Source organism: Copadichromis virginalis, linkage group LG7 (assembly GCF_057382275.1).
Source record: "Copadichromis virginalis isolate Kocher_CV1m ecotype Utaka linkage group LG7, C_Virginalis_male_GT1.1, whole genome shotgun sequence".
Taxonomy (NCBI): Eukaryota; Metazoa; Chordata; class Actinopteri; order Cichliformes; family Cichlidae; genus Copadichromis; species Copadichromis virginalis.
In genome coordinates this window covers 57,410,490-57,436,909 of record NC_140624.1, presented here as the reverse complement: position 1 = coordinate 57,436,909, position 26,420 = coordinate 57,410,490, and the positions used below count along the sequence as shown (strand labels likewise).

The window sequence follows — 26,420 nt, the reverse complement described above, 5'->3', positions numbered from 1 at the left end:
ACAATTACAAAGTATGCAATATGACGATACCATTGTTTTTTCTTTCTGTGTATCTGAACACTGTACTGGTTTACAGTGATGTCAAACCAGGACAGGTACGCACAGCTGGAACAGAGCCAAGCTGGCAGTTGCTTTGCATTGTAGCATTATATTTATTTTTACTGAGTAACTAGAAGAGTTGTTCTAGCATGTTCCAGTTTGTCAAGATGCTGCTGACCTGCACAAACACTGAAACAATAGGGGGATGTAGATGTGTCAGAATGAATTTTACATAGTATTTTAAGCTGTAAATAAAATAAAACATTTTGGGGACAATGCAATTTGAATTAGAGCTACATAGAGCTGTATTCCATTCCTATAGTGTTCTATTTGGATTGTTTTATTATTTTTATAAATAAAATGATGAAAAATCTTTAAAAAAAAAACAAACATTAAATTTTTTATACTTAGTACTGAAGTAAATGGGGAAAGGAGATGAAAGCAGAAGAGATAATAGAGAAAAGAACCATACCCCTGGTGCAGTAGCCACCACTCTGTAAGGGAAGACGAACAGATCCAGGCCGACCAGCTGGAAGATATTCTTAAAAAGCCCTATGATCTGCAGTGCAAGCATATCCTGGAGAAATGAGAAAAACACAAAGGGAAATTAGTCTGAGTATGAAGTATGAAGTGTCAGACATTGATCAGTCAAAGAAAAATGTTGTACCTGTCTGCAGTCATCTCCCACTTTGAAGATGGCTGCCTGCCAGCAAACCTTCTTTGACCCATCTGGATTCTCCTCTCCATCTTCCAGAGAGTCTGATGGGCAGCGGAGACCCTCCCTCTCTAGTTCACTCACTCCGCAGCGCTTGACCTTGAACTTGGCCAGATAGGGAGCCTTGGCAGCACTGCAAACACAGAAAACACACACAAACACACACTCCCATAAGTTACAGTCATACTTATCATTGAAACTACTCTATGAAACACAAATAAAGACCCAACATTACCTCTGCATAGGTGTTCCAGACTTATAATCAATGTCCAGTACTATGGCTTCAGGATTACTAGGCAGGTAACAACCTAGAAAACAGCAAGACAAGATACAAACATAAGACTCAAACTCTGAAAGGACAGAAGGGCCTGAAGCACAATGACTAATTCACAGCTTCTGCCTTTGCAAGCAGACTAACATTTCAGCACTGCTGTGTCTTTGTCAGAGTAAACAGAGCAGTGTTGTAACCTTAAATCTGTTTGCAAAATTAAAGGGTGTAAATTAAACACTTTAATCTGTCCCTTCAAAGCTTGCTCTCCTAAGAAGCACACTATACAGGCAGGAAGAAATGCCTGACCTTATAAGAATACACCTTTATTTTACAACACAAAGGGCTTATGCAATGTTTTAATATCACAACACAGGCATGTGTTTGTCTGTATGGACAAAAGGTATTATATATTGGCCAAGTGGTTGGAAACAAAACAAACTGATTCTGTGAAGTGAAGATATTTTATCAATATCATTTGACACAATGAAAGAACATTATGTCAGTCTTTAAGGGACAGTCTGTAAATAAATAGCTGTAAATAAATAGCTGCAGGATCCTTATTCAGACCCATACAATATGACTAAGAGCAAGCAAATATATTTATTCATCTTCATATTGATATTTTTTCTTTTTTTGTGCTCGGTACAAGCTCGGTACAGAGTTTTACGTTATAATGTATTATAATGAATGTAAAGTACTGGTGGATGCTCATAATAAACATGACCAAAGTCATTTTTTCTACTCTCTATATGATGTCATTTTGAGCACCCCACCCTGTTTATACAATGTGATGTTAAAATATTTAGATTAAAACTGTTTTCACAGAAGATTTAACTGAAGTTTACAGTTTACAGAGTCACCCATATTTACTCTCAGACAGTTCCTTACCTGGCTGCACTTTGATATCGGACAGAGCTTTGAGGCAAGCTCTCTTTCTCTCCTCGCCCTTTGGAACTGGCCTGGGGAAAAACGCAAGCAGCAAACACAGCAGAATTTAAACTTCTCTGTGGTTGTGGCACATACATGACCCTGACGAATAGCAGAATACTAGCTAACAGACTTACTTGATAATAGCAGAAACGTTGGTGATTTTGTTGAAGAAGTCAAACTCTCTCTGGTAGAAATCTTTGGCAGGACCTGACAGTGAACCTATGATCTCCTCAACCATCTGCTCCAACAGCTCCCCAATGTCAGCTATGCAGAAACATTCATTTTAATTTTAAGTTTTTCTATTCTACTTGAGAACGCTCTTTATACAGCGTGTCTTATTCACACACACACACACACACACACACACACACACACACACACACACACACACACACACACACACACTTTTTTCTATGTCTAAGCTCTCTCTATATATATATTTCACACAGATTCACATTTTGAGAAACACAGTAGGGGCAACTCATGTATCATGCCCAAGTATACTTTAATATGCAGACTAATATACATGGTTGATGTGGTTGATTTCGGAAGAGAGCACAAATAGCCTCCACTTTGCTTGGCTTGGTTTCATCTGAAGGGTGAATTACTCTTTAGTACGCTTAAATGTCTGATGTCAATAGGAGATCAACTATGGTTTCTCTTTAGTGCAGCAGGGAATGTGGTTGAAGACAATATCGCGAGAGCATTTCTCTGGTTTCCAGAAAGTCTATTGTACCAGCAAAAGTTGATCATACTGGTGGTGAATATTTTCACCACCAGTATCTGTCTATAATTTGAACTGATGAACTAGAGCTGGGGAGCGTGGGCTCTATTGCTGGTGCTTCACCACTTCATTTGTCTCATGGGTTGTGGCCTTACAGAACACATGACTGGACTTTTCAATAGTGGGCATGGTGTACAGTACTTATCAGAGGTGTGGACTCGAGTCACATGACTTGGACTCGAGTCAGACTCGAGTCATTAATTTTATGACTTTAGACTTGACTTGAAAAAATGTTCTAAGACTTGTGACTTGACTTGGACTTTTACACTGATGACCTGGGACTTGAATTGGACTTGAACCGGTTTACTTGAAAAGACTTGATATTTCACCCCAAATATATAATTTAACATACATATTATATAGAGATTGAAATGTGACGTCATTCAGGGGTAAAACCGCAAAGAATTCTGGGAACTCGTGGCAAGAGGTACTAGCGCACGCAGGCTTTCAATTGAAATCAGTCACACAGCGATAAAAAGAAACACAAAAATGGCAAGAAGCTGTTGTATTATTAACTGCAATAGCCGGTCGCATGACAGCCACGGGAAGCCGACGGGTAAAGAGATCGGTTGTTATCGGATTACGTCTTGAAGAGAAATTGTTCAAGCCATGTTTCCGAAGTAACAAACAGGCGACGGGTGGCCTGGATTGCAGCCATCCAAAGACCAAATATAACGTCCCAGAACACTCCAGCTCACAGGTTAGTCTGCTCCAAGCATTTACACGAAGGTCAGTGTTTTGTAGTAGTTAATACGTCATTTTTCTTAACATAATTGGTGATATAGGTTACAAGCAAGTCTGGCGCTGAACAGAAATTGTTGCGCTATGCTCCTTTGTTTATTGTGCATAAATAGTGAATTGTCCTGACACAATATTGTGTTTCGCTTCTGTTATTATGGTACATTGACAAAAACATATACTTTTATTCACAGGGTAAAACAGGTTTTTGTATCACCAATTGCCCAGTGCGATTACAGCATACAATATTATTGTCACTGCTACATTTCTGTGATGCTACCAGAAATTATTTCCACTGCTAATTAATTACCATTGAACTCAAAGGTCCTATTAATAAACGGTTAACGAATGTGTATTTATGAAGACAATTTGTGAGACTGGTAAACTTATGATACGTACGATGGTCTTTCGTTCTACACGGTGCATTTCAAGGTCCTGTACCCATCCGGCGGTAAACTGTACCTGGGCTTGTTGCAGTGACCTGAAGTTACTAAACTTCATGAGTGTATGCACTCACTCCAAGAACCGTATGATTATAAATATGCATATAAATATGCTACGATGAGATAGCTGACTTCATCTAACTAGCAAATGTTGTCCAGGCTACGTTGGTAATGCAGTTTTTTTAATGTATATGATATTTTTGTCATGCGATTTTAAAGCCGGTCCTACAACCGCATCCAAGAATAACATGCAGCTTATCTCAGAACTGTCGATGAAAATTATTCTTGGAGCTAGGTTTAATTGAGCTGCATTTTAAAGAGGTGCAATTTCACAATTTGTGTATATTTTCTACGTTCACTATTTCGTCATGTGTTGAGAAAAACACAGATTTAAAAATTACATGGTCTAATATTTACATTTAGCATAACTGCAACATTATTTTTTCGTTTTTTTTTTTAAAGACTCGAAAGGACTTGAAATTCAAAGTTTCAGACTTGTGACTTTACTCGGACTTTTACACCAGTGACTTGAGACTCGACTCTGACTTGCCTGACATTACTTGAGACTTGACTTGAGACTTGAGGATAAAGACTTGAGACTTACTTGAGACTTGCAAAACAATGACTTGGTCCCACCTCTGGTACTTATGTCGATAGACATAACTGGTAAGAACTGCAGAGCTGATCTTGAATAGTGCGGTAAAGAATTAACTTGGTAGCTTGGTCTAGTAGCTTTGGTGTAGAGCTCCTTAAATGTACTTTTAATAGGCGCGAACATTATTGTAGTTTGGTTCCCTATTTGGTAATGTCTTGGACATTATGGTTAGTGTGGCTTGTGATTCTAGTTCTTCAGATCTGGAGCAACCCTTTGATTTCTTCCCCCCCCCCGCTATTATGAGGTTTAAGAATTTTTCCTTATAAAACCTATTTGCAAGAACAGATTTGCAACCTGGGGGAGATACCACTTGCACTCTTCTATATGCCAGTTACACTATTAGAAATCTCCAGCTATATCTAGCATTTTTACTAGCGTTTTCTTTTGTCCTCTTTGAATTTGATCCAGGTTACTCATGTTGCTGGCTAGAGGAATTGGATTTGGTAAGGGTGTTGGTATCAGCTGGCTTGATGGATCAGCTGGCCATTTTATTAAATGGGATATGTTTTAATGTTGCATTATTGTTAATAAATTGTGATTTCTTTTAGATTAATTTCCAATGTCAAGGTGGAACACTGATTTTTTAAGAATGGGGGTGTAAAGCCCCTCTCACTCTCAAGAAATTCCTGGTCTGCTGTTACTGATGACTGGCATGGGAGGATCGTCAGCTAATGCAGCTCACCTCAGGCTATAAAAGTTGGCCCCGAAGTCTGTCTCTTCCAATCCATCTTGCATCAATACATTGGTTATCTTTGTTTTTTTGGTTAGGTTATGTTGAATAGATTATCTTTTATTTAAGTAAACTTTTTGTGTGAACTCTTTCTTGGTTACCCACTTTGAGTCAATTCATGATAATAGAATATGTCACTTATTTCTTATTAAACTTATTCTGCCTTTACTTTTTTATGGTCACCTTTTATCTATTACTTATTTCTCAAAAAGCTTAAATTGGACTTAACTAGGTTAACTTTGTACGAGACAGTTGAAGGAGCTTGAAGAGCTGAATAGAAACAGTTTAATGTTTTACTCTGAAAAAGTATTTTTACTGAGTGTGTTCATGTAGGTTTTAATATAACGGGAAGTTAGGGTGAAACTAAATGTTTTTCATTCTTTTCTTTCTTTGTTACTCAGACTAACTAACACAATTTGATAAGTCTCTACTCACGGTCCTTTTGGTGGCCCTCTTCATCCATAAAGATGTTGGTCTTCATGTTCCAGATGAACTGGTGGGCAAGAAGCTGAGACTTCTGGGCTGCCCACAGGATATATTCTCTCACGTAACCCATCTAAGCGAGATAGAGAGTAGACAAAGCTTATATTGGTATTATTATTATAGTTAATTATATATTTCTCCTTTGCCTTTAGCAAAAACACAAATATCTCTCTTTTTTTTGGAAGGGAATATGATGAACTTCTTGTAGAAGGAAAAAAAATCTCCCAAGTTATCACAGAGTAGAGCATGGAATTTTTCGTCATGAAATCAGCAAAGGTGGAATTGTTAATATTACCTTGTCATAACGCAGAGCCTGAACAATCTGAGGAATGTAGAATAAGATGGCATCCTAGGAAGAACAATGAAGAACTATTAAGAAAGATTTGTTTTTATGAAGTTGTATCCTCCATCTTGGTGCTGTGACAGTGTTAAAGGAGGAACAAAGTAAGTTCTCCTCTGAAGTTGCTGTCATACATGAACTCAGGTCAAGACACTGCCTCATGATTCTCTCTCATGTGGCCCATCGGAAGCTTGTTTTATGCCGGGAACACTATACCCTATACTGCCAAAAGTATTCACTCAAATAATTGAATTCAGGTGTTCCATGGCCAAAACAAGCACCTATGCATTCAGACGTCTTCTACAAACATTTGGGAAAGAATAGGTTGTTCTCCGGAGCTCACTTAAGTCCAGCGTTGTACCGTGATAGGATGCCACCTGTGCATTAAGTCCAGTTGTGAAATTTCCTCTCTACTAAATATTCCACCGTCAACCGCTTGTGGAAGTGATTGGGAATGACAACAATTCAGCTACAAATTGGTCAGCCACGTAAAATCACAGATTAGGGTCAGCAGATGGTGAGGCCCATAGCGCGGAGAAGTCGGCTTTCTGCTGAGTCAATCACTACAGACGTCCAAACTTCCCATGACTTTCAGATTAGCTCAAGAACAGTGCACAGAGAGATTGGGAGAATGCGAGCCAATGCAAAGAATGCCACGACTAGAATCTAGAGCAGTGAGGATGTGTTTTCTGGAGTGACGAATCATGCTTCTCTTTCTGGCAATATGATTGACGAGTCTGCCAAGAGAACAGTATCGGTATTTGTCTGATTGCACTGTGCCAAGTGTAAAGTTTGGTGGAAGCGGGATCATGGTCTGGGGTTGCTTTTCAGGAGCTGGGCTCAGCCCCTTAGTTAATATGAAAGGAACTGTTAATGCTTCAGCATACCAAGACATTGTGGACAATTTCATGCTCCCAATTTTGTGGAAACAGTTTGGGGATGACCCCTTCCTGTTCCAACATGACCACTGCAAAAAGCAAGGTCCAGAAAGACTTTTATGAGCAAATTTGATGTGGCAGAACTTGACTGGCCTGCACAGAGTCCTGACCTCAACCTGAACACCTTTGAGATGAATTAGAGCGGAGACTGTGAGCCAGGCCTTCTTGTCCAACATCAGTGTTTGACCTAACAAACGTGCTTCTGGAAGAATGGTCAAATATTCCCATAAACACACTGAAATCTTGTGGAAAGCCTTACCAAAAGAGATGAATTTGTTATAGCTGCAGAGGGCCAACATCATATTAAAACCTATGGATTAAGAATGGGACATCACTAAAACTCCTATGAATGTGAAAGCAGACGAGCAAATACTTTTGGCAATATAGTGTAACCGATAATTACTAAGCAATTCTTGGTGCAAATCCACATTGCTTTGTACAGGAGAGCTGGCAGTTTAAAGAAGACATTTTAATGTCTAATCCTTTTAAAAAGTTCAGCACATTAATGAAAGCAGCTTGAGTCAATGCCATGCTGAGCCCAAAAAACCCAAAAACAAATCTTGACCTACTGGAGGAAAAGAGCGTAGCACTTTAACCCCATACTGAGCAGTAAGGGGATGAGGAGGGTACATGCTGCTGAAGTAGGACAGACCAGTGGGCGGGTCAGCCGGAGCCCAACACAAGATGTGGCTCAACTCAGGGGAGTCAGCATCAATAGTGTGCCATGTCACCAGGAACTAAAGAAGGATAATTATATAACATTCAGTCACATTAAACATATAAGATTTCCAAAATCAAGCTTTACAAGAACACCTGATCTCACCTTGACAGCCTCAGGCACATCACTGACTGCACCGGGGTCCAGTCTCACAAGTCTGGTCACTTCAGCAACAATGGCGTCATTCTTAAATCTGGAAAATAAGACATTTAAAATGAAAATCTACACTCTAGTACAAGAAGGATAGTCACACCTTTACATTAAGCACTGGTTTCTTCTTAGTCAGAATTTCGACTATTACAAGCAGCAGACCACAAGGAGGGATGTTGTGTCTTGACCTTTTTTAGTGGCAACATTGTTTTCAAAGCTTATTGTTATGTTTCGGTGTTGTCAGTTTTTTGTTTTTTTGCGTGACTGTCATGTATTTCCTGCTTTACTTTGAAAGTCTGTGTTATCTTAGTGTGTTCAGTTTACGTTTCCTTGTCTCGTCAGGTCTAATTTGCCCCAGCTGTGTTTCCCTCCTGTGGTCCATTCCCTGATTGCTCCTTCTATGTATTTAAGCCTTGTGTTTCAGTATGTCATGGTCGCGATCTCCCCCCGTGTTGTAAATAAATAGTTTGTTGTAAATAGCTGTAAATGGGTTTTGTCAATACTTTCGTTTTGAGACACTTCTGTTTTGGGAATTTGGTGGAGAGCCTTAGTGGGTTTTTTTGTCGTGTGTTTTTTCCTTATTTTTATTTTCCTGCGTTGCACGCCGGTTGCCTAGGCCGGGGTGTAACATTATGTAGGGTGAGTCAAGTGATAGGCTGTTAGGTTTAATGTATGTGTTGTAGGTTGCCATTTAAAAAGCTACATAATGCCATTTAGAAAGCTAGAATGCTTCTGTTTGCTATCTAGGTAACCTACGCATATGACTACGTGCATGACATTGATAAGGGGAACAAGCAGCCTTGAGAAGAACAGATTCTACCAACGACAATCTGGGAGAGCTGCACTCCCATCATATAACCACACACAATGTATAATCATGCTTGCACAGCACAATCACCCTTTGTAACCAGTTATAGTAATTTCTCATAGGTAATACAGCTTTATGAATATCCATGTGTGTAACCAATAAAAACAACCTGCAGGGGGAAAGCAAGTTGAAGTGGGTTGGAGACAACTGCTTCCCTCTCGCGAGTGAAAACTTGAGCTCTATGTGACCTGGTTCCTGAGTGAGTTTATCCAGCAGTATCAGGGGTAAAACTCTGACAAAGGCCTTTAAGATGATTTGATCTATCTTATGCACAAAATGGACAGTTGGCCCTGATGACTCAGAACAGTGCTCTCATGGATTTAGTTAATGGGAAATTAAATGGCAAAAGCGGTTTAATACTCATTTAAACAAATGAGTTATTAGAGATTGTTCTTAGAGATTGGCCACCTTGTTGGTAATTGCATAGCCAGGTATGGAGCGATACTCCAGGCCAGGTTGACGTGGTCCTTCCACTGTTTCTCTGTCAGGCTGATGTATTTGGACCTCCAGTTGGCGATGCTTGTCTCCACTGACTGCTCTGTGGCAATGGCCAGCTCTTGTGTGGAGAGGGGGTTGTACCACGTTGTCAACCGTTCGATCTCACTAGCCTGGGTACACAAACCAGAGGTCAAGAGCATTAAGAAGGTTTTATCATGAACAGGCATCTTAAGTGCAGTCAAAACACTCATATTACTCACCAGTAATGCCAGCAACAGAGTCCTGCGTTTCATGTAGTATTTGTGAAGCTGCGTTCCTCTGTTACTTTTTTTGGATGTGCCTAGAAAAAGAAAAGGTACAAAAAGTCAGTCCATAAGTCCTTTATGGACTGACTTTTTGTACCTTAATGCCTCACAGACATTTCCCATCTGTGTTCGTCTCTTTGATTTGGAAAAGGTGATGGCTTGGATATTTCACCAGTTCAAAGTCTAGAGCAGTGCAGTCCAAATGACTGCAAGAGTTTTTGCTATATCAAAGATGCTTTTAATGTCCATATTTTCATTTTACATTTTATGATGCCACCCAGACCGAAAGGAAATGTCAGTCACACTCTTAAAACAAATGATATGACATTGTGATATGACACACTTTAGCAACATTTAAACTATATTTGATTATTGAAGGAAGTGCTATTATCAGTTTCGAAAGGCTCTTGAATAAAATATTCATTCTTTGTACTGTCCGAAACACTGAACCTAGGTTCTACCTGATTTTTTGGATGTGGTGGACATGCCACTCGACAGCGGGTACGTATTGATCCATCCCTGGCCAGTCTGTTGGGTGCGGGAGCTGGAATCCATGTTGCCCCTTAGATCAGCAGCGTTCATCACTGACAGGCTGTTCAAAGATGCATCCTGATTATCTGTTCAAATGCAAACAGAATCAGTGTGGCCATGAACGCAGTGGGTTACTCTCAGCACATCTACATCTGTGCTTTATTAAACTTATACAAGAGCGTTCCTTACACATAAAACAGTCACAAACAATATGAGCGATAATGAGGGAGTTGTTGAAGAGCGAGATGAACCATGTCACTTAGCCCTCTGCTGATGTCATGATCATGTATTTGAAATCGAGGGACTCCGGAATAAATGTAGGTAGCCGGTGCACTGATACTGGATCGGATGCAAGTAATCTGAGCCAGAATTTGCACTGAGGACCTGAAGAGGTATGCTCTGTATGAGTATGAGACAATGTCTAGAGAGTATTTTAAATTCAGGGAATTTAAAATTAAAATAGAAAGTAGCTCGTCCACAGAAGGACTGGTAGCTCCCCTTACGATAAGGGTTCAGATCGTGCGAACAGGTGTGGGATTAGAGCTCTGGGTAGCTCCCCAACTGGGTCTAGACTGGGTCTAGAGAGTATTTTAAATTCAGGGAATTTAAAATAGAAAGTAGCTCGTCCACAGAAGGACTGGTAGCTCCCCTTACGATAAGGGTTCAGATCGCGCGAACAGGTGTGAAATGTGTGTGTTTAGTTAGTTTGTTTGTTTTAATCAATTTTAAATCGTGCTTTTTATTTGTTTTTGTTTCTAATGTCTCTGTCTCTGAATTGTGCTATACAAATAAATTTGCCTTGCCTTGCCTTGCCTTGCCTTTTGTCAAGGTCTTTGGGTATGAAGAGGAAGGAAATTTCTTGGTTGGAAGAAAAAATATTTTTTCAATTTATGGTTTCTTTAAAAATGATCACTTGGGGGACTGGTGGGCTGATATGATGAGTAGTCATGCATGTTGACGCAGCTGACAAATTTGTGCTTTTCCTCACAGCTTCTAAATATTTAAGACAAAAACTGACTTAAATTTTATGGATCACAAAGTAGAGGAAATGAGTAAAGAAAGAGTAGAAAAACTGAGCATATGAGAGGAACCAAAATAAGAACGTTTAGGGAAAAGAGAAAAGAAAAGTAAATTAAATCAATATCAAAGATGCATATATCAGGAGGACTGTGAGGAAAAGCAATCTCAAATTTGACCCACGTAAAAGCATGCCCCTGCTGCAATGAGGTCGAAGCTCCACTGCTTTAGGCTTACTTAAGATAGATATTGGAGAAGTGCTGGACACGATAAGCGATCCAAATATCCCAGCAGAGAGCGTGCTCGGGGCTGGGGTAGTACCAAGCTCACCAGGTGGGACCAAATGAGATGCTGCCAGGTACTTCTTGTCAGACAGGATGCTGGCGTAAAAACGGATTATGATGCTGATGTCCTCACGGAGACGCTTGTCACCCTGGGTGGGGAACTTTGGAGCCACACTAGAAAGACAAAAACATTAAATGTCTCACTAGGGTTAGATTAGGGCTAATACTACCTAAATCCTGAATTAGGGTTAGGGCTAACCCTAAGGCTATCTTGGCTCTAAAGGTTGGAATGCTGGTTAACTTACTTCTTTGGTCCAGATTAAAAGAGCTCAACACGTTAAAGACAGCGAGAATGACAGAGACCTGACTTTCGTTCCAAAATGGTTCAATTTTTTCCCCTTTTCATGCAGCACTTTTTCAAGTTTTACATTTTTTGTGATTGATTAACTGCCTTGCCAGTTGTTGGATGAATTGATGAATTGTCACTAGTTTATAGTTTATTTATAAGTTTTTACTTTACAAAGTAATAATATATAGGATGGTTTAAAAAGTTTCAATGTAAATTTAATTACAAACAATAACAGAATACAAATAAACAAAAGCTAGGAGGTTGGGTGAAAGATTGAAGACAGACATGCTGAAGTTAGCATGCTAATCAGCTAGCACTGAAAAATGTTAACTTGTTGTAAGCCTAGATTTGATTGAAGAAGAGCAAGCATCTGAGTCTGACTACCTGAAGTAATCAAAGGCAGTAGAGTAGATCTTCTCCCGGAGTACATTTCTTACAGTTGCATTGGTGACGACGTCAGAGTGGAGCAAAGCCAGACCAAGAGTGAGCAGCCTAGAGCACAGAGAAAGATGGTTTTCATAGAGGAAAGAGATTTTGTATAAGCACACCATAAATACTATGTAAACACTGTGACTGGTATATACCTGAAGCGAGGTCCAATGGCAGCTACATGGCGGTTGAGGCTACTCTTAGCCCCACCAACATCTAGAGACAGAGAGCGCTGCATCAAACTGCCAAAGATTTCCACTTGATCTGCACTGGAGTATTTTGCGATCTCAAATCTCTGGACCAGAAACTAGTTGAACAGGGAGACACAGAACAAGGCGAGAATTTAAAAAGAATTGACTAACAAGATAACACATAAACAACTCAAGCAGATTGGCAGTTATCCAACCTCTATCCAGACATGGTGAGGGGTGACATTTGGAGGGCAGGGGATGGGCTGGCTTTCCTCTGAGGCAGCGAGAGGATCAGCCTCCACCTGAGCATCCGAGAACAAGCCCATCTTCAGCTCCACAGTCATCTGCCATGCTCCTGCCATCTCTCGCATGAACTAAGCGGGCATACAGGATACTGACACTATGTATGCAATTCAAGTATGCCGACAAGAGAGAGAGAGGTTTTTGTTTGTTTGAGTATATGTACCGGTACTTCCATTCCTATACGTGCGGCCAGCAGCCACTCCCAACAGGCAATTGCTGTTTCCATACCATGTTCTGTAAACATCTTGAGTGGAGACCAGCACAGGTGGTGCAGGAGCTGAGGATCACAATCTACAGGCAATTCAGGAGAGAAAATGCCACCCCACCCCCCAAAAAAAGAGAGAGACATGAATTTGATACCAACATCATCACTTATAATACCAAAATACCAAAGTAAATCATAAAGGAAAATAACCTTTGGTGCTAATGAGCAAGGCAGTCAGTTTGAACATGGCCTCAGTAAAAGCCTCAGGCTGTGCAGAGTCTAATGCTTCTCCCAACTGTTTAATCATCAGTCGGCCCAAATCAGACTGTCCCCGGACTGCCTGGGCAAAGTGGATCATGCCTGATACCTACAAATGAAAGAGAACATTTATGGGTATGAAAAATGTATCTAATAAACAGATGTTATGTTTCCAAAATCTGCCTGCATCATATTCTGGTTTCACTCTGGCACCGTTATGAGCCCTTCAAGATTTCAGCATTCACCAAACAAAATTTCAGAAGGATCTGTGTTTTTTTCAACCAAAATAATGTGGCCATGATCACTAACGCAATAGCTAACGCAGTCCAACTTTTCCCCCTTTGATTACATTACAGAGATCTCTGGACCATTAGATCAGGTACTGGTCCATTAGAAGTGGCCATTATCCACAGTGTGATCAACAATGGCCACCGACAACTCAACTAGATTTTGGAACCTCCAGGATCAAAAATTAAGCCAACACATAAATGCCAAAAAACAGCCTCCAGATCTGTCTAGTAGTATTGCTTGTGATGTTAATTATACTAACAACTTACCCAATGAATTAAACTCCAGTATTTTACTGGCATGTTACTTTGTTGTAGTTACTCTAGCAAGTATATGTTCCTGTGTTGTGCACTCTTAACTAAGGCTGTTAGCATTAGCTGATCCTTTCTCAGGCCACCCTTTTCATGACAATATCACCCCTTCACACTTTTGGGGGGGGGGGAATCTACCACAGGTGGAGGATGGACTCAATCTGGGTGACTTCTATTGTCTTATGTAGTTTGGGACTGATTGTTGGAGTAGGTGTAGTTTTTCCTTTGCTGTGGAGTCAGGTGGGCCACCATGGGCTGCGTGGAGCTTGGTGCTGCTGCTGCCATGGACCCCCGTCTGATGGGCCTAAACCTGCCTGTCCTTGGTATATTTCGGGGAACAGGGGTGCCTATGGGGGTTAGCGGTTGGTACCCCAAAGTACCTCCTCTCTGGCTTCAGGGGGGGGAGTACTTTGGCCACCCCGATCCTTTCCTCCCCATCCCTAATGGCTTCTCTCCTCCCACTTCATCACACCAACACACATGCGGGGCCTTGGGGTGCATCACTGAGGTTCAGGTTTCTCTTCCTCTCCCTCTGTTAACTTTCTCCCCAACTTCTCTTTCTTTTTTTTTTCTCCATCCCCCAGTCTTTTAGTGAATATGGGTTGTAATATTTATTGTGACTTTACCTCTCCAGCGTATCTGTTCCTGAGATTGAGGGAGGCCATGAAGTTTGAGTAGTCCTTTTTCACACAGGCTGGTCTCTCAGTTAGTTGAGTGGACTAAAGGAGAAAGTGACAAAGAAGAGCCTAATAAACCACGCTGTTACTATAAGCATAAACTGTTACTAATAAAAAACAGTCATAACTCATTTGTGCTCAACGTGACATGACAGTTACCAGAACAAAAGTTTATCTGTCAAGTGTGAATAGAGTACTGAATAACTTGTTGCAGATTTGCTAACCCTATTGTGTAAACCAGAGCACTTTATATTTTAGGTCATATTTTATGCACTACTGACATTTTAATGTAATAAAACAGATTTAACGATTCACATGCATAGTTGTTCAGTTGAAGACAAACAAAAGCAACAGAGTTATTACACACAGCAATGTTACCTTTACAATGACAGAAGGTTTATTTGATGAAGGTTTTTAAATCACATTTCTGCACTAGGATCAGTCCATAAAGAAAACTTAAATGGCAAAACTCTCCCAAAATCACTAATAATGTACTCTGATAATTAATATATTAAAATATCTAAGAAAACAAAGAAAAAATTCATGTGACTGACTGCACTGCCACTAATGCTAGGGCAACTTTGAGTGTAAACATCTGCACAGACAACATGCTATCACAAAGCTATCAAACAACCCAGGGTGATGTAAAAGTTGAGTACATGCCAGCCAAAAAAACACAACCAGAACCTGATTGTGTTATCTGCAACAGATAACAAAAGCTGATATAAGGAGTCAGGCTTGCAGTATTGCAGCCTTCATTTCTATCTGTACATGTTTCTGGAGAAAAATCATTGTAAATGCATTTTAATATTAAAAGATAACCAGAATAAATAAAAAAAATTGAGTTTTTAAATAATGACTTCATGACTTCATAAAAACTGTGTTCTGTATTTCTGTCCAAAACTAAAATTTGTTTTATCTGAAACATGTTAGTATGAAAATGATGCACAAATAAAATCAGGCTGGGGGAAAATATTTTTGGAGCACTGTATGTATGCCCTCCTTATGATAGGATTATGTACTGGTGTGTGGGACCGTTATCTCAGGTTTACATGGCTGACTGATAGTTATTTATTTCAGGTGATGTTATGGAGTAACTCAAAGGTAATGTAATAAGTAGTGTAGAGTAGTGTAGTAGTAGTGTTGTAAAAGCTCACCTTTCAGAACACTCACTTCACCAGATGCGCCTTGTTTCTTTTCCTCACCTTTGATTGGGTGTGGTGCTTTCCCTTAATTGCACTCGCCTGTCACTCGTTATATAAGGACTGCACTCACCTACAGCTCACTCTTTCTTCACATGAGGTGGCAGCTGAGGTGAGTTTCTGTTTGAGTCTCCTGAGTTTATGTATTATTTTGAGTTACTAAGTTACTTAAATCACACTTTATTTCCTTTCAGAGATAGCAGTCCGTGTGTCTTTCCTTCAATTCATTCAATAAAACGAAAAACCCTGCAAGTGATTACTGACTGTTCATTCTCATTCTGACCGGATGAGCCCATGATGGTAACAATCTCCAACCTCCTCTGAACCTTCCTCCAAAACAAGTAGAGAAATTACTACTAAAATAACAAAACATGTAACTTTTTTTTTTGTAGCAACCCCAACACTTGAATTTGTAAAAATGATGAGTGTATCACCCACCCCAAGTGTGGTGCTCTGCCTGTTGTAACCAGCAAAGTGCAGGATGCTTTCTGTGGCCATGGCTAGGCCTGTGTGCTGGGAGAGGCCTGATACCCAGTTCTGATGTTTGTTTAGATACTCCTGAAAAGACCAGGTAAAGCACAGTGGTTTAAAGCATGTTTAAGGCAACATGTGGAGTTTTGCATGTTACAGACTAGAATGTTTCAAAATAAATGTTACCTGTAGGTGGGATTTGGTCACAGATGGAGCCCACTTCATAGCCTCTTTAAGAATTTCTCCACAGCGTGCTGCAAAATCCTTCACTATGCTCTAGAACCAAAGAGACAATAGGTCTTTTATATATGAGAAAAAAAAATCTACTACATAGACAATACATTACAAAAATCTATTATCTAATAGTGCTTGCTCATAGGGGGTCATATGATTGTTGGGTTTTTCTCTGTATCTATTATTGTAGGATCTACTGTACAATATAAAGCGCCTTGAGGCGACTGTTGTTGTGATTTGGCGCTATATAAATAAAATTGAATTGAATTAATACATATATAGGGGAAAGAACTGAAAAACACAAATCATAAGTAAAGCAACATTACCTCTCTGGCTTCATACGTGTCTGGGACAGTGATTCTGTATGGTGTATCTGGGATGTCATAATAAGGCTGGTCTTTATGAATGTCCTGCAATAGATCCAAATTATACAGCATAAGTCATGGTATACAAATGCAGTATAACAGTCTTAATGATCATCACATACTGCACTGAGTGAGAGGGAAAGAGTCTGCAGAATGTCCAACATAGTCTTCAGCACACGGCCACTCCACAACAAGTGGGGGAAACTAAGTAGAGAGAAAATACAGTCAATTAGGAACCTGCTTTTGTACAGTTAATGTGACTCTGGGTGATATTTTAAGTAAATTAACATGTGCATCAAGTCTTGCTCACGTTTCAGCCAAGCCAGACAAGTATTTGTCAGCCACTCTACGGATCCTTTTGTGGATGTGGTTGAAGTTCACCAGGAGGAACTGAGCGTGGCGTTCAAGCTCCTCCTCATGGGCTTTGGTTTTTGGCTAAAAGTGTGACATTATGTAATTTTATTGTAGAATATTTTCAAGATTATGTCATTAAAATAGTTTACAGTGATATACATGACATGAAACTGAGAAAAGCAGTAAATCCTCACATTTGAGAGCTGGAAATTCACTTTCACCGAATTGCTTCTGTAAATCATGTAAAGCAACTCTATTGGAGTCCAAAAATAAAATCTAAATCTAAAATCAGTATATCAGGAGTCCTTTAAGACTACAATTGGGAACCTTTCTAAGTGTAGTTTATGTGTACAGTAGGTCATTTATTTTTGATTTGTTTCTCCCTGGAGAGCAAAGTCAGAAAAGAAAAACTGAATCAGTTTGACTGCAGTCTATACACAATCTGGTTGGGTGCTTGTCTTTTAACTGCAGTGTTTTTCTATTAACTGTGTGTTCTATTTGAGATGAGTGACTAATATTGATTTAATTGGGTCCTGTCTACTTTTGTTCCACAACCAACATGTTTTTAAATGTTATATGATAATCTTCCAGCGCTCCTGCAGTAGTTTTTGGATCTGATGCGTATGACTTCAGCTTTGCTTAATGTTATCTAACTGTTACAAAACATTTGATTTACAACTGAGTCTCGAGATGGACCTTTAGTGTATGTGAGGGGTTATGAATAGCACACCTAAAACACCCAAATTGTTAAATCTGTGCAGTTTATCTTCTGTTTTGGTTAAGGGTAAGAACCCTGTCTTATGGGGGAGAGTGTGACGGCTGCATGGCTGGTGTTGGTTTTCTGTGTCTATCTATTCCAGGTAATTGGTGGGTGGCGCTGACCCAGTTTAGGACGCAGCACACCTGAGCAGATGGTGCTGAGGAAAATCAGTCCCTTGGGCTGACTCTTCTCTACTCATATCCTATCCCCTTGTTTGCTGACTGGTAGAGCACTCTCTTTTGTTTTTGCATGCACAAACTCACTCATACATTTTCCCTGCAATCAGACACTGCATATATACTGAAAACCAGTATTTGTTTTTTTATTTAAATAAATCATTTAACAGCAACCTAATGCTATGTATGATCGCCCTTTTTTGATACATTCTTTTGAGTCAGGTCATGACAAATAATATGTATTTAACCAAAGAACACATTGAATAATAAAGTAAAGATATAAATGCACTTAAGATATACTTTGACTTCTAACATCTTACTTACTTTTTCAGCCATCATTTGCAGGAAGACCTCAAAAACCTTGTCGCTAACAGCAATCACACACTGCATCATACCTGAAAACATTTGAATGTGCAGAATAAATGATTGCCAGTAAATTGGTATTTTTCAATGTTTTTTTTTTAGTTGTTCTTACCAGATTTATCCTTCTGTATTGCTCTGTCCTCAAAGTATCGAAACATAACCTGAAAGCGGTCCAAGTCCAGAGAATGCAGCATCCTAACAGATGTGAGAAAAACAAACCAGAATAAAGGTTAGATATATATACTAGTCAAGTTTTATTTGTCTAGTACAAACTGGAGAAGATGTGCATGAGATTTTATATTAAAAAATAAATAAATAAATCTCATGCTGGCTTACCTCATATACTCCAATCTGTAAACAGACAGCAAATATGTGGACATGGCAAAGTCCAGCTTGTTGATGAGAGCAGCCACCTCTGGAGGAGGATCCAGCAGGTTGATGATGGTACTGCGTAGATCATTCAGCTCTGCCTGGAATTCAACAATCAATCAAAAACTAGTGCCAGCAGGTAAACTACAAAATATCTGGGTGTTTGTCTGCATGTGGGCATTCTCATACCGGAGTGACAGTATCATTCTTCAGGGCAGAGTTGTACTGCAGCTCTGAGCGTAAAGGTTCTCCACTGGGAAACGTGAGCAACGGTGATTTGGTCGCTATCTCACAAACCCCTTCATACCACTCCTCTGGCCACAAACCTAAACATTTCAACAGCAGCAAATTTAGGATTTACATCTTTAAAATGAATGGTGTCATGTGAGTAAATGTCCAAATGGTTAATCTCATCCACATATTACTGTATTTTTCAAAGCTTCCTTACTAACTCACTAACAAATATATCACCCAATGTCTGTTAGAAAAAAAAAAAATTAGAAAAATAAAAACTTTGACTCCTTGGAAGGAAAATGTGGTTTGAATCATATCTAGCTAGCACGGTTAAATTTGTTCATGTAAATAGGGTGTCTTCTTCATTATGGAGTTCCCCAGGGTGCTATGCTGGGACCCGTTCTATATACGTTATATATTCTTCCCTAAAGCTGTATTTTTAGAAGGCATAGCATATATTTTCATTACTATGCAGATGAAACTCAGCTTTATCCATCCATCCATTTCCTTCCACTTATCCGAGGCTGGGTCACGGGGGCAGCAGCCCAAGCAGAGAAGCCCAGACCTCCCTCTCCCCAGCCACCTCCTCCAGCTTATCCGGGGGAACACCAAGGCGTTCCCAGGCCAGCCGAGAGATATAATCTCTCCAGTGTGTCCTGGGTTTGCCCCGGGGCCTCCTCCTGGTGGGACATGCCTGGAAAACCTCACCCAGGAGGCGCCCAGAGGAAATCCTTGTCAAATGCCCGAACCACCTCAGCTGGCTCCTTTCGATGTGGAGGAGCACCAGCTCTACTCTGAGCCCCTCCCGAATGGCCGAACGTCTCACCCCATCTCTAAGAGAGAGGCCAGCCACCCTTCGGAGGAAGCCCATTTCCGCCGCTTGTATCCGCGATCTCGTTCTTTCGGTCACTACCCACAGCTCGTGACCATAGGTGAGGGTAGGGACGTAGATCGACCAGTAAATTGAGAGCTTCGCTTTTACACTCAGCTCTATCTTCACCACAACAGACCGGTACAGCGTCCACATCACTGTAGCCGCTGCACCAATCCGTCTGTCGATCTCCCGCTCCCTTCTCCCATCACTCATGAACAAGACCGCGAGAGACTTAAACTCCTCCACTTGGGGCAGGGTCTTGTCCCTGACCCGGAGTGGGCACTCCACCCTTTTCTGGCTTTATCTATCTAATATATTTCATCTATCCAAAGCAAAAATGACACACACAAAATTAGTTTAACTGCAGAAATGTCTTAAAGACATAAACCTGAAATTCAGATGAAACAAAAAAGGTTGCTGTACTTGGCCCTAAAAACCTTTGAAAAATGGTGTCTCTCCAGATACTTACTTCGGATAATATTAACTTGGCCTCCAGTAATACTGTGAGGAATCTTCACATAATTTTTGATTAGGATAATTCTTAATAAATAAATAATAAATATTTTGGACTGCTTCCTGGCATTTGCATTGTATCTCTAAAATTCAAAACATCCTGTCACAGAGTGATGGTGATTGACTAGTTTATGTATTTACTATTTCTAGGATGGACTATTGTAATTCATTATTATCAGTTTGTTTTAAAGGCTCCCTGAAAAGGCTTTAATGGATCCAGACTGCTGCAGCGAGAGTAGTGAAAGGGACAAGAAAGAGAGAGCCTATTTATCCCATTTGTTATCTTTGCTGGCTCCTTGTTAATCCAGAATGAAATTAAAAATCCTCCTCCTCATATACAGGCCTTGATATACTACCTTTTCACCGCAATAGAGCACTAGGGTATCCTAGGGTATTTAAAAGTAAAATAAGAGGCAGAGACCTCAGCTCTCTATGGAACCAGCTTACAGTTTAGATATAGCAGACAGAAATCTTCTCTAGTTTTAAGTACTGTATATGCTTTAAAAAAAGGGAAAGTTTTAAGCTTATAGTTAGGTGAGTCTGAACATTCCCTTAGTTATGCTACAAAATGCCTAGGCTACTAGCGGGTTCCCATTATGCACCAAGTGTTTCTTCTTCACTCACAGCTTTTCATTGTCTATGTGTATATAAACCACTTTGTGGAAGAGAGCCAGAGTTCAATAGTAACTAATGATTAAATCCAGTGTGTCCTTTGTCCTATTTCTTTCCCCTCATCCCCAACTGTTCACAGCAGATGGCTGCCAATCCCTGAGCCTGGTTCTGCTGGAGGTTTCTTCCTGTTAAAAGGGAGTTTTCCATCCCACTGTTACCAAGTGCTTGCTCATAGAGGGTTGTCCGATTGTTCCGGCTTTCTCTCCATTATTGCAGGCTCTTTCCTTTACAATATAAAGTGCCTTGAGATGGGACAATCACCGCACCACTAGCACTGTTGCTTCACAGCAAGAAGGTCCTGTTTGATTCCACCTATCCTGGCCGGGGCCCTTCTGTGTGGAGTGTGCATGTTCCCTGTATTTGTGTGAGTTCTCTCCAGGTACTTCTGCTTCCTCCCACAGTCCAAAGACATGCAGTAAGTGGGGTTAGGTTAATTGGTAATTCTAAATTTCCCATAGATATGAATGTGAATGCCCCTGACAAGGATAAATGGAAGAAAATGGATGAATGGATAAATAAAAATTAAATTAAATATATAAAGAATAAGGGGTGGATTAAGACTTTTGCACAGTACTACATTTAATCCTAAAAAGAAGCTACAGATATATGAATTCATTAAGGCTTTTATAATAAATTAAAGATAATGGTGATTCCAGGAATAAAAAAATGTTTGCTTGAAAACTTTCCCACAAATTCCCACTGCATTTCCTAATTTAAAACAGACTGATATGATGAGACTACTAAAATAAATGGGAGACAAAATAGTAAAACTGACATTTTACAGGACTAAGGATGCAAAACAGAAATAGAGCTACAAAAATTTCAGTTTGCTTTACTGTGATAAAACAAACAAAATTTTGATATTTCTGATATTTTTGTACACAACACAACAGAAATAAACAACTCCTTCTACCTGAACCCTCCACAGCAAATCCCATGACTACGGAGTAGAGCCAGAAGTCTCTAAAGAGCTTCTGCAGGCGTGGCTTTGCCTCCTTGATTGGTGGTAGCCTCTTTGTCAGCTAAAAACAGAAGAAGAGGAGGGATAACAGACCTTTTAAAAGTGCTAGGTTTACACTAACTCTGAATTATCAAAGATTATATGATGAAAATACACAAATCACTTACCACTGCAATGACTGGAATAAGGACTCCAAGATTTCCGGCACTGCTTGATGCCTGAAGGTACAGAGCTGAATTAGCCACTTGAAAATAGACTACCACTTTATTTAATTAATGAGTTAACTACATTAAATATTTTCTACACAAGCAAAAGTTTCAGTGTTTAACAAATTTATTAAACACCCTAGCATAAAAAAAAAAAACCAAGAAACCTGTAAATTCCCATGCTAATAAAAATATTAAAATTTGAAAAATTTAATTTATGGAGCACTGTAAAAACTATAAAGTCAGGGGGGTTGGGATCTGAAGGAAACTAAATACAGTGTGACTTAACAGCTACTATATGCATCACCTATGTTTCCTGGCTCTAGCTGCAGGAAAACTGTAAAAATCGGAATCATTTCCCAATTATAGTATGCTGTTATCTTATGAAAGCAGATTGCCAAGAAAATGAAGCAAAGCCATTTAAGGTAAAAACTTCCTCTTGCATGTGTTGACTTCACTTGACTTGTTTGACCTTATACCTAACTACCCTATGTTGTTTTTAGTTCCACTTGTGTTGTTTTTCCTTCCCATTATAACAAATTTCCCACGTGTGGGACTAATAAAGGTTATCTTATCTTATCTTATCTTATACTGGAATGTGCAATGTGAGTGTGTGCCATACCTTCAGAGTTGGGCCCTTGTCTGAGGCCCTTTCACTGGCTCGCTTGCCTTCTAAGCCCAGCTGAACAAAGAGTTCTAGCAGGTTGACTAGCAGCTCGTCAACCATATGCTCAGCCTGAAGGTTTGCTGCTATGTTACCCAGTGCATTTATAACAGCCAAGGAACAGTGTCTGCAGAAAGAGGAAGGAACATTTATGTACGAGATAAGCAGTAGCACATGCGTTTCTGTAACAGCGGGGGTATGGTTCACATTCAGGCTCCCATAAGAGAATTGATACAGTTTTTGCTTGCTGATGCTCAAGATGGAGAAAAAAAAACAAAAGAAAACTCAGCTGCATTGAAGCTTGAAATAAACATTTGAATGCTAACACAGGACTGTAGAGCAAGTGGCCAACACTTGCACTGAAATGACAATAGTAAAGAAAAAAACATGACGCCAATGTGAACAAGCAAAACCATAACACCAAGGGGGGGGAAAAATGCTCTTTTAAGACTAAAATTCCTCATCTGCCCTATAAGGTGATTCTTACCTGTATCCGTGATCTTTGTAATCTTTAGTAGAGTAAACCATGGAGCTTGCCTTGACACTGATCTGCTGGAATAAATTCCAAACTTCCTGGTAGATGTATTGCTAAAGTGGAAGGAAAAAGAGAAAAAAACCCACAAAGTTCCCCTTCAAAAATAAAAATTACACTTTAAAAAGGTTAGATTTGGGTCTAATATCACTGCATATGATGTCATATACTGTCCTTCCTCTGAAAAAGAAAGCATACCACAGAAGCTTGATTCCCTTGTATAACTCACAATTGTGCGTAAGTATTAAAAGGAACTGCACTGCAGTGGTTTAAATCACAGAGATTCCTATGATTCCAATTTCTTAATATAATTAGGAAGCCTTCTTCACATGCAAAAGTTAGTAATGGAGTTCCACAGGGTTCTGTGCTGGGAACCAAATCTGTTAACATCATACATGCTTCCCTTGGGCATTATTATTGTAAGACACTGCTATGCAGATGATACCCTAGTTTTGTTTAGCCATGTCTTACCCTACAATATAAAGTGCCTTGAAGCAACTGCTGTTATGAATTGGCACTTCATAAATAAAATTGCATTCAATTGAATTACTCTAGAAGCTTGAAGTTCTAAGACACATGAAGTTTGAAGATAAACACTCACATTCCCTGTGATGACCATGCAGCCAAGTTGGTCTATGATGAGGACATCAAGCTGGGAGGGAGGCTGGCAGAACTTCTGCTGCAGAATCTGAAGGATGGGCTCCATTACTCGGGGGGTGTCCCGTAAGGCCACAGCAATGTGACCCAAAGCCCTGATTGTGTGGTCTGGAATCAAGTGAGCATCCCTGTGGGGCAATATCTTGGTTATTTTAACTTCACAAGTCAAGAGCAGAGTATAATTTCGGTGAGAGGCTTACTTGTCATTTTCCTGATAGATATAAAGACGATTAGACAGACTGGCGAGAAAAGCTTCAACAATGACATTATCCATAGTCAGGCCAGCTTTAAGGCACCTGAGAGCAGAAGGAAAGACTGGGAGTGAAGGCTTTGTTGACAATGACATGTACACGCAAGTGGGATGGGTTTCGTTCAGCAATGCCTTATATTAAGGGGAAGCACGTTGTACACCTGTGTGGATTCACAGTGGACATTTATCATTGTTTTTAAACACACTTTCATCTCTTTGTATGTTATAACTTCAGAGTTTTCCACAGCTTGCTGACAGACCAACAACAGCACAAGCAAAAATAGCCCACATACTGGTCTTGATGCATGCTCAATCATCCAGAATCAACTTTTGGAGAGCACACATACTGGTTATAACACATATTTTTAGCACTACCCACATTTAACAAAACAGATGCTCTCTGCAGATAGACAAGCAGTCTGCAGGTTCTGTGGTATGCCGATGCACTACAACTGCTGAACCATTATTTCTCCTTCATAAAAACTCTGTGGGAGTAAATTGGATCTTAAACGGTTCTATTTATGAAGACTTCTGTGAACCTGTTATTTATACTGTTTTCTTGCAAACTGGAAAATGGAAAGCTCCAGTGCCTAATGTACCTGTGGGGGAACTCACCTGCAGATGTTATCAATGGAGATGTCCCGAAGCTGCTCATACATGGAGGGCTGGCTCTTCTTGCTCGAATGGGTGCTGAGTGTTGACTGGGAATGTTCATTGGTCACATGAATCTTTATTTCACTACCACCTTAAACAAAATCATAATCTTGTAAGAACACATTAAACTGGAAGGAACATGGTTGGCTGGCTGGTAGTGGTGGAGCATGAGTTACCTGGGGTGTATTGGCTGTGATATTTGTACAACTTCACCAAAACAGGAGAGGGCACCACCAAGAAGTCTCTCAGGGATGTGGTAACAGAGTGGGCCACCACTGGAAAGCGTTCACACAGACGACCCAACCCCTGAACACAAAAAGTATTTCTAAATGTGCATTTGTAATAATAATATTTGCATTCCTCCCAGGTTTACAGCTATTTACTGTGAAGAAAGCAGGAGAAACATTCCAACAGGACAGCCACAATAGATGTTACTTTAAAGCTTTTAATTTCTGATTTGATACAGTCTGTGATTACCTAAAGCATCAGTGATAACCCAGAAAATCAAGTACCACTAGGTTTCAGAAATTTGTCATCAACACCAAACTACTGATCGTTATAGCTCTAATGTGAGCATCTTAGCCCGATTTCAGCATTGTCAAAATTCTCCTGCTATACCTCAGAAGTATAAACCATACTGATTGGCTTGAAAAAAAAGAAAAGAAAAGAAAAGAAAGAAAGCACTAATCTGTCAAAGAGAATCAAAATCTTAACAGGACACAACACTTTTCTACTCCTGCTCCCACATCATTTTCTTCCCTCTCTGGTAGTTCTTTACCTGTAAGCAGCAAATCAGGAGGGGCATGTGAGCAATGATGACTTTACTGGATGTCTTTGATTGCAGTTTCTCTGAGAGCTTGGTGCAAAGATTCTCAGCTCCTGGCAAACAAACAAAAAAAGGTTTACAATCAAGATTATCGAGACTGATTACTCACTGTTGGACTAAGATACAGGAAGCAAGACTTACCCTGCTCCTCAGTAACAGCCCACACCATGAGGTCCACACAGGCGGCATTAGCCTGACAGCGCAGTTTGAGTGGGCTCAGTTCACTCTGGAGGTACTCGACATCATGAAGAATCCTTTGCAGCTCTGACTGGCTGCTGCTAAACTGCTCCAGTACAAAGTCATGAACCTCCTTCACATAGTCTGTCTGAAGTTCTGACAGAAAACAAATTATGTTTGTATTATTATTATTATTATTATTATTATTATTATTATTATTATAGAGACATTAGGGAAGGAGAAATTGTGATTTTGTTATTGAATAATATAAAAAGCACTTATTGTAAAATCCAGTGTTAAAAAAATACTTAATTTTAACAACTCCAAAATCAGCTAAAGCTATCAACAGAACATAAAGAAAAGTCTCCTATTTTCGAAAGCAGCAGTACTTTCATCTAACTCCATTTTGAACCATGTTATGGTTGCTGACCTCTAGTGGCTCTCCCTCTGTGAGAGTTTTTTTTCTCCTTTTCCTATGTTACAGGTCTTCCAGTGAGCAAATCATCCAGGTTGTGCTG

The 26,420-nt window shown here is 39.9% G+C and overlaps 1 protein-coding gene across 2 annotated transcripts in view; it reads right to left on the bottom strand.

Annotated features, from left to right (window-relative positions):
- pi4kaa (phosphatidylinositol 4-kinase, catalytic, alpha a) overlaps nt 1-26,420 on the bottom strand; it is a 44,826-nt gene that overhangs the window by 8,352 nt on the left and 10,054 nt on the right. The window contains exons 11-48 of one of the 2 annotated variants that reach the window (XM_085464413.1): nt 25,867-26,058; nt 25,678-25,778; nt 25,076-25,205; nt 24,861-24,990; nt 24,196-24,291; nt 23,940-24,123; nt 23,294-23,394; nt 22,765-22,933; nt 22,104-22,154; nt 21,889-21,997; nt 18,872-19,008; nt 18,650-18,783; nt 18,426-18,508; nt 18,275-18,345; nt 16,971-17,095; nt 16,783-16,864; nt 16,622-16,705; nt 16,248-16,337; nt 16,029-16,148; nt 14,338-14,430; nt 13,065-13,221; nt 12,813-12,940; nt 12,562-12,720; nt 12,311-12,462; nt 12,111-12,218; nt 11,331-11,551; nt 10,007-10,162; nt 9,501-9,580; nt 9,211-9,410; nt 7,890-7,977; nt 7,636-7,803; nt 6,084-6,137; nt 5,741-5,861; nt 2,090-2,219; nt 1,914-1,984; nt 990-1,062; nt 707-887; nt 512-616 (exon numbers count right to left, since the gene is read on the bottom strand). In XM_085464413.1, the coding sequence (XP_085320539.1) occupies nt 512-616; nt 707-887; nt 990-1,062; nt 1,914-1,984; nt 2,090-2,219; nt 5,741-5,861; nt 6,084-6,137; nt 7,636-7,803; nt 7,890-7,977; nt 9,211-9,410; nt 9,501-9,580; nt 10,007-10,162; nt 11,331-11,551; nt 12,111-12,218; nt 12,311-12,462; nt 12,562-12,720; nt 12,813-12,940; nt 13,065-13,221; nt 14,338-14,430; nt 16,029-16,148; nt 16,248-16,337; nt 16,622-16,705; nt 16,783-16,864; nt 16,971-17,095; nt 18,275-18,345; nt 18,426-18,508; nt 18,650-18,783; nt 18,872-19,008; nt 21,889-21,997; nt 22,104-22,154; nt 22,765-22,933; nt 23,294-23,394; nt 23,940-24,123; nt 24,196-24,291; nt 24,861-24,990; nt 25,076-25,205; nt 25,678-25,778; nt 25,867-26,058 (4,634 nt within the window). The remainder of the gene's footprint in view (nt 1-511; nt 617-706; nt 888-989; nt 1,063-1,913; nt 1,985-2,089; nt 2,220-5,740; nt 5,862-6,083; nt 6,138-7,635; nt 7,804-7,889; nt 7,978-9,210; nt 9,411-9,500; nt 9,581-10,006; nt 10,163-11,330; nt 11,552-12,110; nt 12,219-12,310; nt 12,463-12,561; nt 12,721-12,812; nt 12,941-13,064; nt 13,222-14,337; nt 14,431-16,028; nt 16,149-16,247; nt 16,338-16,621; nt 16,706-16,782; nt 16,865-16,970; nt 17,096-18,274; nt 18,346-18,425; nt 18,509-18,649; nt 18,784-18,871; nt 19,009-21,888; nt 21,998-22,103; nt 22,155-22,764; nt 22,934-23,293; nt 23,395-23,939; nt 24,124-24,195; nt 24,292-24,860; nt 24,991-25,075; nt 25,206-25,677; nt 25,779-25,866; nt 26,059-26,420) is intronic. The other variant, XM_085464414.1, reaches the window with a different exon arrangement.